The 22,501-nt window shown below is 38.2% G+C and overlaps 1 protein-coding gene across 4 annotated transcripts in view; it reads left to right on the plus strand.

Annotated features, from left to right (window-relative positions):
- SSBP2 (single stranded DNA binding protein 2) overlaps nt 1–22,501 on the plus strand; it is a 132,064-nt gene that overhangs the window by 68,645 nt on the left and 40,918 nt on the right. For 2 of the 4 annotated variants that reach the window (XM_050328738.1, XM_050328739.1), the window contains exon 5: nt 19,961–20,050. The exons of the other annotated variants lie outside the window; for them this stretch is intronic. In XM_050328738.1, the coding sequence (XP_050184695.1) occupies nt 19,961–20,050 (90 nt within the window). The remainder of the gene's footprint in view (nt 1–19,960; nt 20,051–22,501) is intronic. 4 annotated transcript variants of the gene reach the window in all.

Genomic DNA, 22,501 nt, shown 5'->3' on the forward strand with positions numbered 1-22,501 from the left:
AAGCTCCGAAAGCAGCACGGGTCACTGAAGTAATGTTACATTTAGATATATAAATATTATCTGTTGAAGTAAAATAATTTCTAGAGTTGCCTATCCATGTATTTCACAGTGACTACTAGGTGTTTCACCACCAGGAGTTCAGAGGCTTTCAAGGCTCCCCAGTCCCATCACCACTGCTTCTCTACCAACGAGAAAGTTCTTTTGTGATGTTTCTGTGGGATTTTGGCAGGTTTTGTGCAAAATTCCTGGACTGGGACATGCCATGCAGAGGTTGACCACGTCTAGGTGTACTTTTTGAGCATTCTGGTGTCAGCCAGTGAGTCAGAAAGAATTAAAACTTGACCCTCAGAGTCGTCTTCTGCCTCTCTTCTTATTTTACCTTTTTGGTTGCTTGGCATTTTGTCTTCCCCTATGGAGGCTGAAACTACTGTCCTTCAGAGGAATGTTTTTTGAGACTATGTCTCCTGGAGCTGGGAGTCGAGCAAGCAGACATTTTACATTTTCACCAGGCTCTTAATAAATGCATTGCTGCACGAATGTTCTTGACACAGTCTTTAATTAAAATATTGTATTAATTACATTAAAAATAATTTAATTAAAATATTTGAGAAGCTTCTTTTTATCTACTCAGTAGTCAGGCTGGTATTACTTTCCATCAGCCTGCTTCCCTGCTTAACCATAATTTACCTGGATTCAGGAAGCTCTTCTGGTATTTTTCTTTCTGTGGTACAATGGGGCATTTAGTGTCAAATATCTGAGGGAGAATAAGTCTGAACTAGGATGCCATGTACTGTCCAAGAGGACTGAAAACCTCTAAGAATGAGAATTTGAGGAAAGCTGTTTTGTTTTGTTTGAGAGGTAATATCCTCCTGCAGAGCCTGCACTTGCTCTAGGTTGATGTAATCATCACCTCAGGTATCAGTTTTGCGCAGTGCTTCTTGAAGTGCAAAGAAAAAACTTTATTTTTGCTTTAAAATTGCATGATCTGAGAAAACTTTTGCCATTTGGAATGAATCTTGAGTAGTGTTCGTAGTACTGGGCAAAGCAAGTACACTGGGCACTCTTCAGCTTTTGTTTTTTCTTTTATCTAAAGATTTTGAATTGGTGCAACAAATGCATAGTATTCTGTAGTAAATATAAGCACTGAGGTCCAGAAATGAGTCAGAACAATGTGTAAATTTGAAGGTGGTGGATAATTAGCCAGAGGCTAACATCAGCACTCGGAGTCTTCCCAAATTTTTTGAGATTTTGTAATTTTCCTTTTGTGATTTTTCAGTTACTTGGTCCTTTCTGTCCTCTTCTATGGTTTGCCATTCATCATCATATTTACTTGGAGATTTTGTAACTTCACACATTTGCAAACTCATCATTTAAATAAATTTCTTACCTTTACTTAGTAATTTGTTTTAAAAATTTGGCTGGTTTTTAGTGGTGTTGAATGGTGGCCATGCTTGGTGTGATGTGGCAAAGAATTTGTCTCTGCCGTTGAGGGAGTGTGGATGCTAGTATAATTTGGATCTAGCAAAATGCAGTATACCTTTGGGATAGACTGGTTTCCATGACATTTTCTTTTGTGTTTTTTTAGGCTACAAAAGATGGTCAGAAAGTTCTTTATTCAGCAGTGATTAGGTCAATCTCTGATTTCGGTTAATAAAACAATGCCAAAATTGCTTCCTTATGGCCTCCCTTTAATCTGGCTAGTAGTCGGGTAGATTGGAAAGGCCCAGTCTTAAGGGGAATTGATTAAATATTGGCAATTCTTTTACACTGATCATTGTTTAGCTTGGAAACAAATGGATAATCTTTCTTTTTCCAGTTCTTTAATCAATCTTTTCAGTACGACAGTACAGGTCAAGGTGCTTTTAGTACTGTAGTTGCTTTAAAGCACCATGTAAGCCTGAGATTTTAATTTCTAATATCCTAGTGACCCATATTTATTTTTGTTCTTTAACATTTTAAATTTTTTTATCTTTGCTTACCTACTGTAAATTGTTGTCATATCCTGTGCATACACAGATATTGCAAAAACATAAAGTACCACAGTGAATTTTCCAGATTCTTGTGACTCGATGTATTTCTCCCCATGGATTTGAAATTCCCGTTGTTGTTAATGAGATTCCCATATATGTATAGAAAGATAATGATAGTACGTAGTTTCCTATATAGCTGTAAAATAAATTGAATATAATGACACAAGTGACCTCATTTGATGAGAGTGGGATACTAATTTTCTGTATCAGTTAGACTTGGAGAACTGCTTTGCCATATTTCAGAAGACTTTTACCTAGTGTAGTTTTGTTACAGATCCATAATTTCTACAGCTACAGAGGGTGTTCGCCACCTATACACAAGTGACTCTGTGGACTGAATTGCACAAGATTCCTTTTGTAAAAAACCCAAGTTTTTTAGGGTTATTCCTTCTTATTATGAAGGTTCTTCAGATGTTGTCAAGGGTTCAGTTTCTTTCCTTTTAAATCTGATCACAGAAGGTGTAAATTGCAGACACAATGTTAATAATACTTGTTCAAATGGTGGTGGTGGGGGGGGAAGCACTCTTTAGATTTAATGGATTCTATCCATGATTTTTGTACTTGTCCCCATACAACACCTTAGCATTGATACATGATAATGTTTTAGCATCAGATGAGACTCTGATTTTAGTTGTTTCTCAGGGAATCATGTGCTTCCAGATACTTCTGTAGCCTTTGAGGAATAAAGGTACTGCATGATAATTAAAAGCTACTTTTTAAAATAATCTAATAAACAGTGTAAAGTTTTTTAGTTCTGTTTTAGGACTTCCTTTGCATAACTTCAGATTCATACCTGTTCAGTTAAAGACTTAAACATGTCTTTAAACACTAAATTAAGTTTAATTACAAAGAAAAGGCACTATTGATGATGTAATAGTCTTAGGCATGCTTGTACTTTCCTTTGTATTTTACACTTCTAGGGAGTTCTTCTTACCTTTCTCTCTTTGGAATTGGAGAACTTTGTTTCATCTTACTTTCAAGCTTATGTAAACTTCACAACTCCATAATACTTTCCTGGAAGGTGTTTTTATTTACCAGCTGGTTTCTTCCTGCTGTGTTTAGATCCTCACAGCACAGCTGTGAGGAACTGGAACTTTGCTCAGTAAGATTCTTCTTTTCTTTCCTTTGCTTGGATTCAGACTTCTGAGCTGGACCACCAGCCCTGGAAGGGCTGGTTTGTTGTCTTTGTGAGGCCAACAAAAATGCTTTCTTCCCTTTCTGTTTGAAGTTTGGTGAAAAACCATCTCTTCTCAAAACTCTACGTGAATTGTACTGGTTACCCGAGGAAACTCCTTCAGGACTGTTTATTTTACTAGCATTTGACCACATTTTACTCTTTTACATAAGATGAGAGCTATTCATGTAGAATTTACCGATTTTTTATAAGCAATGCCATGTGGAACATTGGAAACTCGCAGGAGTACAGTGTTTTAATTTATTTGGATGCATGGTTATTGTAACTTTAATATTGGGCACAGATTAATGCAAAATCTTGCTAATTGAGGTGAGTTAATACACAATGCATAAACTGAAATACAAGAAATTCTATTTAGGCAGCACAAGAAACTGTTTTACTGTGGCAGTAGTAGAAATTGAGCTTGTCTTCATCTGTTTCTCCTAGAAGAAGAGCAATCTGTTGTGGTGATCATCCAGAGCCAAGTTTTGGTAAAATTCTCCTTTGTCTTTCTATCATTTCATCATAGTCTTTGAAGTTTATCCTTTAATCCTCTCAAATTAGGCTACTTCCAAGTTTTCTTGAATAAAAAAAAATCTGGAGAAGCCTCTGTGGGACATGTAACATCTTTTAATGGTGACAAAGTCCTTCATATCCTCATTGATTTTGCAGAGAGAACCATCAAAGATTGATGGTACTCACACCTGGGCACAGCCACAGGTGTCAGGTTCCCAACTGAAGGTGCTTTTCATGGTGTAAAGGTTCATGCCACAGAGGTTTTATCCCTTCCATGAACAAAGACTTCAAGTAAATGTCTTTGAAACAAATATGGTCTTTAAAATCTCTCTTGAAACCCTGTTGTGAAAGGAAATCTCTCTGAAATTGCTGCGAAACCACCACCGGCACGAGCTGCTGCCTGGGGGCCTGTGTTGATCTGTCACAGACACATTGACTTTGTTAAAACCAGAGTGAAAGTTTACACCAAGAATCAAATGTTTCTCTTAGACAGTATCGAGTTGCTCCTTGGACCTTTCTAAAACTGTCTCTCAAAATTCTTAATTTCACTCACTCACTTTAGGGAAAGTAAATATCTTGGGAGGTCAGATGTTCTCTGCTTTCACTCTTGTCTCCATAGCACCTGTGACCTCAGGAACTATTTGACTTGTAAGTCATAAATTAAATCATTTCAGATCAAGAAGTTCCTTTTCCAACATAACTTAATATTGAATGAAATTGACTTAAATCTCATTAAGTGAGATGTAGCTGGCACAGATGTAAGCACTGTGTATGGTTGTAAGTCCATTCTCTTCCCTTAAATTTTGGGAGGGTTTTTACTCTTCAAGTTGCTCCATTTCTTAGAAACAAGTTTATCTTAAGGGTTTATTTTCCCCTTTGCTACCAAGCAGTAAAGTTGAACGTATTTATATTTACATGGTGACTGCATTTGCTCCACCCCTCTCTTCGTTAGCCATATTGTAATTACAGGACTTTTATTTTTCTCTCTTCTGAATAAAATAAATCATTTCTGGTCATGATACAGGTATTTTTTTCTGTCATATCTCTGATCCCTGGCATTTTTTTGTAAGAGAAGTAAGTGATGTCCCACCCTTAATGTTCCTTTCCTACTGCTGAGGTAAGAGGAAGGAGTTGACAGTTTACACATAAGGTCTCCTCAGTCCCAAGAGAAGTTATATCCTGCTTGGTTTAGATTTTTATTTTTCCCAAGTACAGACTGCTGATTTATATTAAGATACTCCTTATTGTTATTAGTACACCAAAGAACTGTTATTTATTTAAATGCATAATGGATGTGCAAGGTTGTAGCTGCTAGAAACCATGTAAATAAGAAAGTGACTTCTCAGGGAAGCTTGGATTGCTGTTTTTGAAAATATAAAAAAAGGCTTTAATTTCTCTTTAATGATAAAGGTTTTTTATTTATTTATTTATTTATTTAAGTCTTAAATAGCCATTGCAATCATAGCCATTGCTATGAAGCTGAAATAGTCATTACTATTATGTACCACTGTCTCAAAGTACTCGATTTAGCTTCAGAGCAACCCTGTAAAAGGACACTATTAGCTGTAAATATTAGCATTGCAGTTTCAGTGGTATTATTTAAAATCTTAACTGCAGTAGCTAAGTGCAATTTGACTCAATTTTTCGGGACTGTTAAATATCTTAGTTCTGGAAGTTGAGTTCACAAGGTTTTTGCTGTATCTTGTGGCTCTGAAACAGTGATTTAGTTCTGCATAAATCCTGTGTTTATGCCTTACAAAGCAGTTGAGGTGACGCAGAACAGGTGGGACTCCCCCTGAGATGGAGTAAGAAGTATGAGGACAAAATGAACCTCATGTTAAAAAAGGGTTAAAATATTTTCTGAGCTTTAATGAAATCATTGTTCAGTCTTTTCCATCTTCTGAAGTAAAAACAGTGCACTCAGAAATTCAGAAATTCAAAACTGCTATCTCCGGAGTTCAAAATATACAATGGGAATGAAACATCACTATCTTTAGGTTCAGTGTGGGAGGTAGCTATTTGAATATTCGCATTTTAATTTCAAAAATGTTAAATACCAGAAAGATAAACAGAATTCTGTGCCCAGCTCTTTGGGGTTCTCCAGGTAAAAGGAAACTTGCTCTTCATATGGGTATTAGGTGAAAATGTCAGTATAATAGTCCAAAATGAAAAACCTTACTGAATTAAAAATGGACTTGGAAGCAATTCAGATTTTTTTTTTTAATTTTTTTAAAAAAATTTTATTTCTCTTAGCAATACTGGAGCAATTTTCTCAACAAAAAACATGACAGGGCATGTGAAATGATTGATAATATAAGGGTGCAAGAGTAATTACAGCTTCATCACTTTACTATTAGGAAGTACTTTCTTTCTGGGGGGAACAAAAAAAATCAGAATAAATTTTTCTTACTGCCCTCATCTTTTTATATACTCATAATTTATCTGTATCTGGGAATGCACAGTTTCTGTTTGGACTCCAGAGTTTGTGTTTTGGGCTGGGGCTGCAGGCTCAGCGTCACCTGCAGGCCAGGTGAAGGACTATCCTCTGGAGAACAGAAGAGTTTAAAAATCCCTGTGCTACTTAAAAAGCCATTCTTATTTTGGGATGATCTGTAGTTCCTTTTGCTGTTTTTGCAACATGGGGGGGGGGGTGAAGAATAATGAACCCAACCAAAACAGAGAAATTGAATGGTTTAGTACATTCATTTTTTAACATACAATGTTCATTGGCTTTTAAATGAAGAAAAAGATGGTTGCTAAGTAGTGGAGGTAGCAATTTGGGGGCCCGTGTGAAGGTTAGATTTTGTTTTTGCTTAGCTGCAACTGATAAGAAAAATTGTGGGTAAACGTTCTGTGTATTTACAGTTTAGTCTGGTATTAGGACAATATGCTGGTATCGGGAACCACAGATGCAGAGGGTCTGTGCTGTGAGAAGCTGTAAACTCTGAGATGTTTGGCAGGTGATTAGTGACAGGCTTTATGAGGAGTGTGAAACAACACGCTTAAACAGATATATTTGCGTACAAATTTAGAGTATAAAACGTTTTGAGTGATGCAAACATAAAGAAAAAAGCAGTCCGTTTCAGAGGGAAAGAGAAAATACAATTTTTGGTTCATTAGTTCCTTACAGAGTTATCGTGGGTTTTTTGTAGAATTAACATGTGCTGAAATTTAACTCTTCACTAACATTTAATTTTTGGAGAGTAAGAAACATGAAAGGTTTTACGCATGTATATACTTTTAATTTTGCTGAGAGTGATTTATTGACTCTTTTTGTCCAATAATTCTGAATCTGCAGGACTCCAGCTTAGGCAGGGTGGCCGTGATGAAACGTGATTAGAACTGACCAGTTTTGTTGGTCCAGCTTGTCTTTCTGCTTCACAGAGGATTCCTCTTCAACAATTTAGACTTGTTTTGTTGTTCAAAACACTGTAGATATGTTTAGAAGAGTAGCCGGTTTGGCCTAGAAGTCGTAGATGTGCTTCTTAGGATGGGTGAACAAATTGGAAGAAATATTTTGGGCTTTTTTTCTCTTTTATTTTTGCTTTTTTCCCCCCTTTTAAATGTTGTACATTAATGTCACTGGCACAGTGTTGATCTGCAATGAGTAGCAAAGGAATTTAGTCAACACGAGTTAAATCACACATTTCTGATGCTTTTAAATGTGTTGTAGGGACTCGTGTGGTTTTTCTTTTAAAAAATAAAATCATATAATTAAATCTTGAGGCTCCACACGCTCCTGTGTCGTGGTGGAAAATTTCCAAATTTTATCTTAGTTTCCTCGGAAAGACAAAAAGCCAGGTGTCTCAGCTACTGGTGAAACATGAAGATCCCAGTGTGAGACACACTCCAAAATGCCTCAGTCTGATTATGAAATGGTCCTGCTTTATAGTTAGTATAAGTAGAATAAAATAATGTGTGTATTGTAACAACAGGGAGAAGTGTAAAATTAAAATTACGTAAGTTAAGCTCTTAATTATTTTCTTTTCTGCATTTTTAGGTCTTGTTTGAAATGGAAACTTAGCTGGATGGCACGTAAAATAGTTCTGAGCCAGTGTTTAGGTACAGAAGAAGAGAATGCAAATACCGGGAGGAGCTGTGGCAAAAAACCACTCTCTTACTAATTTTATCTTCTTTTATGATGAGGCCTGTGTGTGTGGCCCAGAGTACCAGTAGTGACGCTTTTATTCATTTTTGCCAGTAGGAGTTAAAACTCAAAAAATGTGGTTCATTTTTCGAGAATCATGTTAATTAAATCTTAGCAACTAAACTCAGTCAGAAGAGGTGAAAGGACTAGTGGATCGAGGAATTGGGAGGAGCAAGAAAACAAGAAGTTTTAAAAGGAAGTGAAAAAATAGTAAGCTAAAGCAGAAAAAGTGGGTTTTGCAAGTGCTGTAGCCTTCACTGGTCCTGCTGAGGTGGTCAGAAAAGCCCAACTCTGCCGAGTAGCCCTAAACTCACATATTTTGTGTCTGGTACTTCGCTGCAGGGAAGGTTTGCTCCTGTGAGGATTTTAAACAGGTGCAAAATGTCACTCTTTTAGCTTCAGGTGGTAGTTGCTTACTTTTTTTGCCAAATTACCCCTTCAATTACTTACTGTAACCTGATTTTAAAATGAAAACAGCATGCCAAGAATGAATTGAAGTAACTGCAGTCCAAAATACATTATACAGATGAACTGTGTGGAAATTTGGTGATTTTGACACAAGTCTTGATATAATTAAATATAGATCGACACAAAAAGTACTCACATTCTGTTCACTGAAAAAGTCGTGCTGAATAATGCTGAATGTTAGTAACACAGTGGGGTCAGTCACTGAGCCTCTGTAAACGTGGCATTTGATGTTTTGTTTATTTTTCAGGCTTTGGATGTTTCCCAGGTTGGGAAATCCCTCAGACCTAAAGAACATCCAAAACAAACCAAACAACAAAAACCCAGTTTTGGGGGTTTTTTGAAGCGGCCTCTAATTTCAAAACAATAAACTAAATGAATAGAGTAAGTCATGTGAGTAAGCGCATGGAAAATACTCCTTAAAAGGAGTTGTTTTACCTCCTGCACGTTCTCCCAGAGGAACTGATGAAAACATGTCTGATTTTGAGATGTTTAAAAGCAGAATGGACAAAGCACCCTGGCAGAGGCATTTTGAGCTGGTGCATCGTAGTTGCTGACCTGGTATTCGTCGTCCATCCAAAGATAGAATGTGCCTTTAACTGTGAAGCAGCTCAGCCCCTGGTCCTTCATATTAATGTGCTGCTCCTTTATTCAGGAAGTGTCTAATGGCGTTTGGGGGAGGGGAAACTCATTAACTTCCTTCCTGAGTAATATAATTTTTATTTCCTGTTGTAACAGCCGCCTCAGCCAAAAGCAACAGCCTCAGAAGTGCAGGGGGAAGGGTTTGCCTGTGCAAAACGTTCCCATCTATGAAGGGAAATCTTGGTTACGAGACAATTTTAGGCCCATGGGCAGTTTTAAAATACCCTTTGCAGGGGTATTTTGAACTTTCCATCCTTATTTCTGAAGTTGTGGGGCATGGAGGTGACTCAGAACTGCACTTATGGGAACGTTTGCATTCACCTTCCATTCTGTGAGCCCTGGTTACCTCCCCATTCTCTCCTCCTCCTGTGACCCCCAAATGCCACCCAAAATAATTCCCCCCTCAGGCTCCAGGTGCTCATGGGAACTGTTGGGTCAAAGCCTAGGCAGGAACACCCCAAATTTGGGGTTTTGGATGTGCTCTGAGCCTCCCTGCAGACAAACGCATTGTTAGCTTTGCATGCCGACTGTGGCACAATTTAAATCAGAAAACTTGGAACAGCCCATCTTTTCCTCTTGTAATGTTGCCTTGACATTGTATCATGGAAAAATCACTGTGTTTTTTTAATTTTAAAACCTTGCTTACCCCCTCAAAGTAATCAATACATTCACAACTTGAGGGCTTGAGGAGTATCACAAGAATGGACACTGGGAGAGTTCAGGGGTTTTGACACTGAGGAGGATTTAACAGTTACACTGAATGAGGTAATAAAATACTGGGGTTTTTTTACAGTGCTTCATGAAGTGTGCCTATGTCATTGTCATGCTAAAACTGCACAGTGTTCTGGGCATAAAGGAGGATTTTAAAAATAATTGGAAAGCTGTGTAAGTTCGTTGCTGTGGCTGATAAAAGTAGTGACAGTGTTACCTCAGCCTGAGAAGTTAAGAATTTTGTCCACGCTTCATATTGTATATGTTTAAACCCAGACGTTTGTCACCTTTTCATACAATTATTACTGTGTTTGGGACTAGTTTTCTGGAAATTACAGTTTATTTCATTCAGTCTGCTATAGCAAGACTTACACTAATCTGAAATAATTGAGCTGAATGTGCTACAGCCATAAGTTTACAAAGGAACTGGGGCCACTAACAGAAAAAAATAAGGCATGGATTATCCTTTACTGTACAATCTCTGCACCTTCTCTTGGATTCTCAGGCTTGAGTGGTAACATTTTGATCAGACAGCAGATGAAACAGACCTGAATAGGAATTAAATACTCCAGACATTTTAAAGAGGTAGCAAATGGAGTGCTTAGAAAGTAAGAACAGGCTTTATTGTATTTGATTTTGATTAGCAAGAAATCCATGCAAATAGCAATCTCAAAGAATAGCAAAAGAGGCTGTTTTCTGGAAACAGAACCTGGAAAGTCCTTTCCATGAAGTGGTGCATTACTGTTGGGAGTGGTGCTTACAAAGAAAATTATGTTAGCTGCTCATTTCACATGAAGTTGAGGGATGAGGGACATCAAGCACATGGGTGGGCAAGTTTAAGGTAATTTGGAGAAGAACCAACCTCACCATCCTGAAAATCTATGTCCTTCCATCAGCACTTGCTATGTTGAGGCTATTAGGGTAGATTAAGCAGTTAAATGAAGTAATAGTTAATTATCCACTGTTACCTGACACTTAAGTTTTGTCAGCTTTTGTAGGAAGGCTGGGTATCCCTCCCATGGGACCCTCTACCTGCAGAAAATTGCTTATTTTTGTGTGATGGGCTGGATTCCCTGGAGGGTGAAAAGCCTAGAGTTGCTTTGAGGGGTTGGAAGACTTAAAAAAGTGGAAGTGAAGAAGAAGAAATGGTGGGATAGGTGAGGTTTAAAGTTCTATGCCTTGGCTGTTGCTCAGGAAACCACAATAAATGCCATGTTTTCCTCATCCCACTGACAGAACACCTCGTGTCTGGAGCTCTGTCTCTTTTAAATGGGGGTCTTATTTTGTCATAGCCTCCCCTGTTTCAAACTGAGGAATCACTGGGTTTTCTCTCTCAGAGAGAGGAGAAACAGAAGGATGTGCTGGAGCTGGGAAAGAAAAGAGAGGAAATGGCTCTGCTGCAGTTTAGAATGGGAAGAATGCTTCAAGTTATTTTAATTCTTATTTTCTCTTGTTTCCAGCCTGTACATTACATAGTTCTCAGACTGCTGTATTTTAACCTGAGCTTAAACTTGTAATAGCACCATAGACCAGGAGGTGTTAAGGTGGCACTCGGGTGTCTCATGGCTCTCCTCCATTTTAGATCTTTTTTTTTTTTAAATTAACAAAGCTAAACTGGGTCTGTCTGTACTTTCCTTTCTGCAAGCCTCTCTATGCTAGCTGAGAGTTTTTTTAATACACAGTGAAATATGGATTATTTGTCTCTAGTCTTTTAGGTCAGCTTGGACAAGGTGCTGAAGCGAAGGTGACACTGGGAGCCTTGCACTCCCAGACTTTGTCAGGGACCTTGGGTAAACATGCTTCTTTTGTTTTGGTTTGGTTTGGTGTTAGTGCTGTCTTATTTATATAAATTATGGGGTTTATACTTGCTTTACTTTATAAAGGTTCCTTCTCTGCAGTATGTGCATTTTCAGTGAAGATACATATACCAATAATTCACATTTAAACCCAATCTGTGTCTATCTGCAATCTGTGCCTGTATAAATGTTTATTAAGGCAATTTTTCATACTGTATTTCTGGTTTTATCTGATTTTCTTTTTTATCATGAAGTGCAGTGAAAGATTACATGGTGAAGCAGTTTTGGTGATCACTCTTACATCAGCTGAATTTTGTTTCTTGTTCCCTGTATAGCACAAGTATTTAAAAATACCAGTTTTGGTGTTTTCCTGGTGGGTGACCTGGTAGTCCATGGACCAACCAGGTTGGATTGTTGTGCATGGATCAGCATCCTCCCAGTGCCTGCGTGGGCACAACCTATCAAGAGGAATGAGAATAAAAAAGCAAAGTATTAAGATATTAAAGATGTGTTTAAGAGATGTAGGAGGTAATTAACCCTGAAAGAGTTGAGTTCTCATTATCACCACTATGGATTTTCACACCAAAGGGTGTAAAACAATTGGTTCTTTATGGAGAAGCCACCTGAGACACCCCCTTGGGTTCACCTGTTCTGCCGTGTAACTTGGAAACAGAGAGGGTTTAGTCTCGAGGGTTTTTCGTCTTTGCTCCTTGCCCAAATCCTCAGCCAGCCATGGGCATCACTGGTTTTGTTTTCTTTCATGTAATTCCCAAAGAAAGGGAAGGGTTTAGGGTTTTTCCCAGCAGGACATCCCAAAAAGCCTTCCTGAGGCGGTCCTTAGAGGACTGAGCCCTCCTTTGCTGTCACTGGAGGATGGATGGATGGGATGGATGCATGGATGGATGCCAGTTTCTTGAAATCTGGTACCCCTTGGGGTACCATTTTGTAATCCAGTTACCCACAGACTACTCCATTTAACTACTTTATAGCAAATAAACACCAGCATGAAAATGTTAGGTTTTCATAAGCACAGTGTCTAATTATGTTTTAGCACTTAGAGGTGTTAACTCTCTGCTCAACAAGTTACATTTATCCAAAGATAGATGTTCAGGCAACTTGAGAAAAATGAGATACTTTACAGGACAGCTTTCCATGAGTTTTAAATTTATCATGTTTTTTCTTCAAATGAACACGTACTTGTTATGGAATTAAGTATTTATTTTTCAGCACCTGCATACACAAGAAATAACACTGGTTTTAAAGTTATGAAATTCAGGCTAGAAACTCTAAACTGTGTGTTGTTCTGTGTGCCACTAACTTAAGCAATAATAGAGCCAGTGTTAAAAAAAAAGTCACCAAATGGCTGCTTCAGTAAGTTTTCTCTATGGAAGTGTGCTGTCAGTATTACAATATTATGAAATCACATATTTTCATGTTTTGGGGCAGAGTAATAACATTTAGAGCACAGCCTTGAAAAGCAGTGATATATATGTATTTGGTGTTTTAGTAAGTAGTTCTTAAAGAAGAATTTCATGACATGAATGTACAGACAAGGACACACAAATATGAAATTTCTTGAGCGGAGGAAGAGGTTTCTTCATGAAGTAAATTCTGCAGTTCATCTCCCTCTGAAAATTTTGGTTGGGGGTTTGTGCATATGACTTTTCCAGCTAGCTGCTTATGCAGACAAAAATCCATTTTGAATAGAGAGGGAATTACTAGGGAGCTTTTTTTGTTTTGTTTTGTTTTGTTTTGTTTTGTTTTGTTTTCCCCTGAAGTTGTGTGTATATTGCCAGCATTGCTGAATCACTCCCGGGCAACCCAAGGATAACCCTTAACAGGGCTACTTTCCATTTCATAATCAAATTTCAGTCTTTCAGCTCACAGCATATTTCTTCATTGGTTTCATAACTTGGAAAGAACAAAGAATACAGATAAACTTTTATCTTATTAATCACTATATTCCTAAAATGGGAAAGCACTTGACTGTTGTGTGGAGTGCTGGGGCATGAGAACTGGAATAAAACAGTCTGGAAATCTCAAAAATCTTTGGAAAACAAAATGGATTTAACAATTAGATTAATTAAATGATTAAAAGACACTGTGCCAACCACTTAATTACTAGAGAAAGTCAGGGTGTAAGATAGTCTTGTCATAGCAGTCCAATTAGCACAATTGTACCAACTGTGAATTTTCCATAGAGCATCAAAAAAAAAAAAATGGAGTGTGTTTGGAAAGAAGGGAAAGATAAGTAGTGATCATAGTGCTGCTTTGTGCAGCATGCCATGTCTTGAGCGTAGTGAGTATCTGGGAATTCAAAGATCCAGCGGGATATATGTAACAGGTTGTGGTCATGAAAATCCAACAACTCCGGCCAAGTTGGTTTGAGGAGAAGCATCTCCCATCCCCACCCAGATTCCTTGTGGTGAGGGGAAGGCAGAGGGTTAAACCTGTATTCTGTGTTGCCAGTGGTTCAACAGAGACATGATCTTGGGGACGAGACAGCACGCAGAGTATTTTGTGGTTGTCAAGCGGTGGGATAGGAGATGCCTCAGTCCCTGGGGGAGCTGGAGGGAGGGTTGTCAGTGTCACTGCTGGAAGAGAAGTCGTTTTGTTGAAATATCACTGCAGCTTGGCCCTGAGCTCTGACAGCAGCGTTTGGTGTCCTTAAGTGCCTTTTGTTGTCAGCAGGGTGGTTTTTGCTGATGGGTCTGATGGTGCTGCAGGAGCACCTCAGCTGGGTGGCACCCAGAGCTCCCCCTGTACCCAAACACACATCCCTGGATAACACAGGACTGAGCTGAAATGAACACTGCTGCTCTCACAGAACACAGTCAGAAATTATTATCTGAAGTATCATTTTTTGAATCTTCATAAAGAAGCGGGAAAGCCCAGTATTCTGCTTTTAAGGGTAATTCTGTTGTGGGGGGAAAAAAAAAGATTGGGCAGAAATTCAAAAGAATTTCATACTTTTATCCCATATTTAAAACATAAATTATTTTTGCTCTTTTGTAAGTGAACATTCTGTTGCTACTTATGTCTAATACTGATCTTAGTAACTTCCAGTCAGTAATGCAGGTTCCTTTTAAAATGACTTGTCCTTATAACCATAACCAGACAACGAAAAAAACCTTTGTCTGGAAGTTATGTCCTAAATAATCCAAGAAGAAGCAAGCAGCTGAGAGACAGGACTGAAGTGCTGTCTTTTGACAAGAATTTGAAGTCCTTTTATTCCTTGATGACAGAGCTTTCCTTACAGATAATTTCTGTTCAACCCAGTACCTGGTTTTCAGCACTGTAATATAATTTCACTGGGCACCGGGGTACAGTCAGACAAAGTGTGATCCTGCCTCAGATATGGGGAGGATTTGCTCAGAGTGAGTTTGTTTTGGGGGTAGATTTCTTTGGAAAGGAGAAGGGATGGAGTCCCAGAGTGTACCATCAACATTAACAGGTCTGTTCTTCCTTAAGTGAAGAGCTCTCCTGGTGCAACTCTTTTTTTTTTTTACCCAAAAAAACGATTATGTGTGATTTTTTTCATCTACATTGATTGCATTATTATTCTTTATCACTCATAATAATGTGTAAGATGCGATGGGCGGAAATACAATGCCAGAGTCCCCATCAAACCATAAGAAGCTGCAGTTTGAGGAGAACTGAGAATTTACAAGGAATGACCTTCCACAATTACACTTCTCAGACTGCTGCTGTCATGTGAATGCCTTCTTGTTACACAACAGAATTACAAAGTTTAGACAAATGCATAGCAGTGGAGCTGCGCCAAGGTTTAATTAGGCCTTGTGATCAAGATCTTTGTAATTACTCGCTTCTTTCAGTGTGATGAATTCACCTTTTTGGGCACAACCTTACAATTCAATTTTGAGTAAACCAAGGCCACTCATTTTATGGCTCTTTTGTGTACAGCTCAGTGTTCAGAGGCTTTGTAAAAGGAATGGAAGCTTGTTTAAATTTTTTTTTTTTAAATTTAATTTATTTTTTTGTACAGAGTGATGAGTACTTTTGTGTTCTATATTGAAGAAAATGAGGTTTCTAGTGGTTATTCATTGAAGTTCCTCTTGGTACTCTTTTCTCTAACTTGTGGTAGGTAAAAATAGTGAAGGACTATTACAGTAACTGGCTGATGGCTTAGAAACACTTGACAAGTTACAAGTTGAAGTGTTTACAAATGGAAATTTGCCTTTTTTTTTTTTTTTTTTTTTTTACAATATTGACTACAGTATGTCTGGCACTTCAAAGCTGTCAATGATCAGAAATTAAGCAAGTGGTAAATATGATTAGAAATAGTAATCATCCATCATTTGTCTTTCTAGAGGAAAAAAACCCCTAGCTTTAAATTCCTTAATTCCCATCATTTCCTAAATTAATGAACTTGAAAACGTAATACTGAATATTTACTCTTTGTCCTTAGGAAAAAAAGGAGAAACTGCAGTTTTTAAAGTGCTCTCCTAAAGAAGACAACATAGTTGTATCAAAAATACTCAGTAAAATGTGATACAACTGAATTAATCATGTCTGTGTCTGTTCAGTTAGTTTCCTGTTTGTTTGCAGTAAGTGGAGAGGGCATGAAGTACTGTGAATTAGAAGTTATTTTTTAGGATAACAGCTAGTAAGTTAGAAATATGGATGTAGGGCTGGTTTAGGAGGTTTGTGGAGGGTTGGATGATGAATTGAGTGGCCAGCAGTGGCCATAATAATTTTTACGTATAGGGTCCAACTTCTCCATCATCAAGTAGATGTCATCATTTTTCTTCAGTCAGACTTCTTAAAAACAGAACTCTCACTTGACTGGACAAATTTAGTAACATGTGAAAAACTGCTAACAGGGGATAAAAATGAGGATATCTTACTGTAGGCAAATTACCTGGAATTAAATGCCCTGATCAAAGAATGAGCCAGATAAGGATTTCTGTAAGTTCAAGACATTTTTTGTAGCATTCTTTGGTTTCAAATCAAATTCTTCTGGGAGCTTCCATCATAAAGAACTTCTTGTGATGGCCTCAAAAATGACCTGTATCTTGCAGACTTCTCTCTGGATTTTTATACTTTAGATACTGTACTAATGAAGTAGCCAAATGATTCTGTTTTTTATTTATCGTCGATTTCCGTATTGTAAAATCCACCCTAAACCATATCTGGTTTTATTTTTTAATATATTCATCTACTTAAGCATTGTGGAGAGTAGCTTGGGTAGAGCAAGGAGTGACCACAATAACTTTCATTCAAGCACACCATTTTAATTAATAATTGTAAATTTTACAAATTCTGTATTTTAGCTACAAAAGCAAATAAAGTTTTCCATTTTTAAGGAGATAAGATACTGTACAAAAAGATTATACCATTTAAATTTTCCTATTTCATCATTTTATGGAAAGAAGGGAAACAAATTGCAAAAATTTAAAATGTCAAACTAATGAAGTTATAAATGATGAACAACTTGTAAGGCATGCAAACGAAAGCCATGGTTTGCTGTGGGACTGTGAAAAAAGAACTGAATAATTCATCAGGATAGAATAAATAAGAATATTTCCATACAGCAGTTGCAGGTTTGTTTATTGATCTATATGGTATAAGTTCTTAAAAGAGGCATTATTTAGCACAAGGGAGAAAGTGTAATGTACCTACAATACTGAAAATACTTTATTTCTGATTTTGGGACTTCATTGCCTGTCAGGGAAGAAAATCCCAGGGAAACATGAAAACTGAAAAAAACCCACAGTACATTGCATAATGAAGGGGGGAAATGGAAGTTTCTGTAACACCCGAGACTGGACTGTGGCAAAATTTTTGCAACTACAGAATTCTAGCAATTATTAAGTAGCACCAGAAATGTCAGTACAACTGACCTGCTGTTATGGCCTTGTCCTGTCCTCCCTCCCACTCAGAAATACAGGGAAGAGAAGGTTTTGATCAAGTGTCTGTGAACTGCATGGTGTAATCAAGTCTCAAATAACCTGGTAAACAAATAATTAAACCCAACACAATGCAGTATCTCCCAGGGAATCCCTGTGAATTCACCAGGGGTCAGAGCTGTGTTCCTCCGGGATCAGTGCTATGGCAAATTCAAAAAAAAAAAGGAAAAAAAACCACCCCAAATTTAAAATTCTGAAAAACCCACTTCAATTGAGACAATTATGAAAATGTTATTTTTAGGTATATTTCTTATAAGGTCGTCTTAGGACATTTAATGGCTAACAGTTATAACTGTAATCCTTTTCACCCCCTGTTTTGGAATAATCGTTATTTCTTTCTCTGTTTTTTAAAGTACTGAGTATATTTTGCCATTTTACTTTTTTAAAGTTGTTTTCTAAGTGAGGAAGAGCATGAACTCATCAGGGGCAGGTCCCTATATCCCTGTGGGAGCTCTGCATGCCCAGAGGTTGTTCCCTTCTAACAGAGACCTCAACCTGCTGGGACATGTTTGTCCAGTGATTTGTTGGATTCTGTTCCAATGCTTTGTGCTCCACTGGACATCCCACAGTGCACATTCCAAGGCCATCAGAGGTAGGCTCAGCTTGGGCAGCACAGGGACAATCAGGAATTGCAGTGCAGGGAGATGTGATGCTGTAATAAGGCTCATCTTTATTAGTGCCCTTTAATGGGCTACTCCTTCCTGGTCAGGGACTGCAGCACAGGCTCTGCTGGACATTTTAAAATGTGCAGGCTTTTAACATTTTTCTCCATCAGTGATGCCACTGCTGTCATCCTTCACCTAGAAAACTTGCACGTACAGAAATAACATGCAACATACTTCACTCAAACTGTGCCTGTCATGGTTTTATTGGACATGGTTGCCTGATGCTCAGCTTAAACAGGTCGTATTTTGCTTAAAATAAACCCAACAAACCAACCCTAAAAACTTTCTATTCTGTTTTCCTTTGGAAATGGAGATAATCTGAAAGCAACTCTTGGACATGAATGGCCGTTCCTCTTGGAGAACCACATTTATTTGCCACAGCTCCACCGTTTGTTTGGTTTGTGGTGGTCTCTCTCATAAGGAGTGTATTATGATTGCAAAGTACTTGCTATACGAAATTCACCTAGCTGACTTTCTCTTGTCAGTTGCAATTATACAGTGTTTTAACACCGATCCATGCATAAGTTTTTTTATTACAGGCTTTTTAATGAATCAAAGCCTTACACTCATATTGAAAGCCAGCACTTTCTGCAGGTTTTACATTTAAGTGGTATTTCTAGACTTTTCCAAACAACTTGGAATGGAATCCAGTCAGCTTGGATGCTAAATATGCTGCTGCTAGTTACTCATAACTTTGACTCTAAAACACAGTTTAAGCCATTGAAAAAGAAATAAATCTGTGGTAATTAACAGAATATTTGCTTTTTGCTTGGTTTCAAAAGGTCAGCCCTCCTTTGTGCCAGTTTTCAGATCTTTCCAGCACTATTCCTTAGTTTCCTAGGTAGTGTACCAAACACCTGGATTTCCATATCTGCATCTTTTGGACATAAAGTGTAAGCACACAATAAGTGGGGTGATAATTTAATAAGCATCAACCATGTGTGTTCTGCAGGGCAGGTATTGGCGGGTCATTAGTAACCTACCAGTGGCTCAGGGTGCATTTTGTGGGCTGGAGTACTTTCACAGGAGATTTTCAAGCCTTTATAGGTGTTTCAGCCTCATGCCCTACAGAAACACATTTCAGGAAGGAAGACTGCTTGAAATTAAAAGTAATTGAAGTTCCAACACATGACAACAGAAACAGTTTGGCTTTGCTTTTTGTGTGACAATCTCCTGCTTTGTAAATTGCCAGGAGCAATATTCTTTACTTGCTTATTCCAGCTGAAGGATTTGCAAAGGTAACTAATTTCATCCTCTGATTCACTCCTTAGAAATCCCTTTTTTCTTTTCCCTTCCAAAAACATAACCGAAATTCTTCTAATTTGTCATGGTGTTTATTTTTGGGGTTGGTAAAATCCATAGGCATTACCAGCAGAATCATGAGCATCCCTTCTTGTGCTGTTTGTTCCAGAATCCTGTTTTGGAGCTTGTTGTTTTGAGGAAGTATTACAGTCTGATGAAATTAGAGTGCTTGAAAATCATTGATAAAATACATAAATTACTTAGTTTATGCTGTATGTGTATCCTTGTGCATGTGTGAGGCTGTTTATGCACGTAATACGAGAGAAAGTGTGCAAGTTGCACTCACAGTTGTGTATGTAGTCACACTCAGGTACAATATTTCAAAAAAATTTAGTCAATCTATTTAATGGATGCATGCAGCCTCTGGCATCCTTCCCCTCATTTGTTATTTTTACAAATCATGATACTTGTATAGGCGAAACTAAACAATTTTAATTCAGCTTCAGATGAAACAATGACAAAATGACATATCCAGAGAATTACTTTCTGCGCTTTGGTGAGGTTTTGGGGTTTTTTTGGGGCGGGGGGTTTAATGCCTACCAATGCAATGACAAAGGTTTATTTTCCCTTTGTTCTTTTCAGAGTGCTGCAGCAGCTCCCAGTCCAGTGCTAGGAAACATTCCCCCAGGAGATGGCATGCCAGTAGGTCCTGTACCACCGGGGTTTTTTCAGGTATTCAGAAAAAATTACGATTACAGGCATTTCAGGATAGCACATCCTCTGTAATACTGTTTGCAAGTCTGTAGAAAAGGTTCTTTCCTAAACTATGTCTCACTATATGGTGCAATATTTGAGTTTATTTTAAACAAGAGTGAATAGGTGGAAAGGAAGGGACCTGACTGTAGTTTATGAAATAGTACAGCACAACTCCTCTCAAGAACAAGAAACGGTGCCATTTTATTAGTAGAGATTGAAAATACTTGAGTGAGTATAATATTAAAATAATTTCTTATGATAATATACATGACATTACATGGAAATTTTAAAGTGAGAAGGTTGTTGGTTGTATTCAGCTCTGTGCTAAGCCACAGGCCAGATCTCTGAGGTCTTCAGGCTTCAGTGGGAATTAAGCCCGGGCAATTAATAGTATCCCATTGGGCATCTCCTTGCATGTTGAAGATGCCAACCCCAGTGCCCAAAAAAACAAGTCCAGGATTTATACCATGTGTTGCTTTTATTATGTTTTGTCATCAGTGAAACTAAACACCCAGTGAGGATTTCGAGCATTGATAGTGCAGAATATTATGGTGGAAAAAATGGCATCTTTTAATGCTGGGTCAACCTGATACTTGTAATCTGAGTCTGGACTTCTCCTGGGGTGAGGTTGTGTCTCCTCTTCACCAAAACTCCCTTCGTTTTCTCCACATTGGCAAACTCGGGCATGATTTTTGATATGTGAATGAGAAGATACATGCAAGTGAAGTGGAAAATATCTGACTACTGCCAGTCACAAAATCCTCAGGAGCTGGTAGAACTGATTAATTAATTTATTTCTACTTTTCCTGCTTTCAACAGCTGGTTAGGTATATTTTTTTAACACACAGTTTTATCTTACTTTTTAGAGTGTATCAATACTTTGCTTTTTTTTTCTTTCTTTTTTTTTTTTACTTCAGTCACCCACTCCAGTTGTGATGTCAAAGGAATTAATTTTTTTTCTGTTACTGTCTGGGATGACAATTAAGTGGAGGAAGGGGCACCAATAGCACAAGTATGTGAAGTGCAGAGGAGAGAGTAACTATTTTAAAGGTTTTACAGAAGGAGGATGTGGGAGTTTTGTTTTTAGAAGCATGAAAAGACTTCCAGCCACTCTAGATCTTTTAAAGATGTCAGAAAGACAAGATGACAGAAAGTTAAGTGTGGGTAAAATTTCCTTGTCTGCCAGTATCTGACTTGAGTCTTACTTGAAGCCACAACAACAGCCTGCTCTTTTTGCAAGGCCTGGGATTGAAAATTAACCTTTTTTTTTTTTTTTAAAGATTATTAATTTTTGCTGCAGTCATCTTCTTAAGAATACGCGTAGGTTTGTAAATCCAAGTGCGGATTTGATAGTGGGTGTATCGATATGGTTGGGAGCAATCCCACCAAAGAATTGGGAGCTGAGCCAAAATCCAGTCATTTACATCCCAGTGTGCTGGAAACTGTAAGGTGTGTGTAAAGCTGATGAACGCAGACAGCCCCTGACAAGGTGTGGTGGTGTTGGAGTGAGTGTTGTCAGGCAGCAGTTTAATACCAGATTGCGAAACCCTCAGTGGGAGCTGAGTCTCACCAAGGTCAATTCATCTGACAAGAAAATGTATTGGCAGACACAGCTCTGCCTGTGAAACCTGAAAATTGGGGAACATCATCTGCTGCCCTGAAACACAGGTGAAATCACAAGCTAGACAGGGAAACTCATGACGAAAACTTCCTACTTCCTTCGTAGGTACTGTTTTCCTTGTACACCTTTAATTAGGCAGTGCATTTTTCTGTTCTCTCCTTGCCATTTCTCTGGTCCCAGCTGGTCCTGAGGTCAACCAAACCACAGAAAACATCTTCATGTGCCTTGATCTGAGTACTGACAAACTCCAGTCCTCTTTCACCAGGAGTTTGCAGTTCAGACCTGCAGCTCCCTCTTGGATGATGAAAGCAAACAATTTTGTTCTTCGGGAGAGGGAAGATTACGGGGAGAGCAGAGAGTGGTGCTTATGTCTATATTTAGTTCTCTGAGACTTTGCACTACAAAAGCGTTGTAGCACTTCAACTTCTTTTAACCTAAAATTTATCTAGAAGGTCATCCTGGAATGATAAGGATGCCTTTTGTTGCTTTCATGAGTTGTTTGGATTGGCCTAAGCTGAAGCTTTCGACAGCCACTGCTGCCCAGCTCTGCTTGGAGAGCTCAGATGATTTAGAGTAATTGCTTTTCTTTTGGTTTTGCACTGAAACTGTGTTTCAAGTGGTCATAAACCACTCATAGTGATGTAACCAAACTGGAAGTCATTGCTGCTGCAGTGGCTTCTTATCAGACAGGTCAGGGGAACATGGAAGTCCAGATGGGGACTGTGCTGCAAACAAAGGATCGTTACTGGGGCTCCCTTATGGCTGGCTCTGATGACCATTAACATTTCTGAGAACTTTGGGGTTTT

Source organism: Myiozetetes cayanensis, unplaced genomic scaffold (genome assembly GCF_022539395.1).
Source record: "Myiozetetes cayanensis isolate MyiCay16 unplaced genomic scaffold, myiCay2020 scf4, whole genome shotgun sequence".
Classification (NCBI taxonomy): domain Eukaryota; kingdom Metazoa; phylum Chordata; class Aves; order Passeriformes; family Tyrannidae; genus Myiozetetes; species Myiozetetes cayanensis.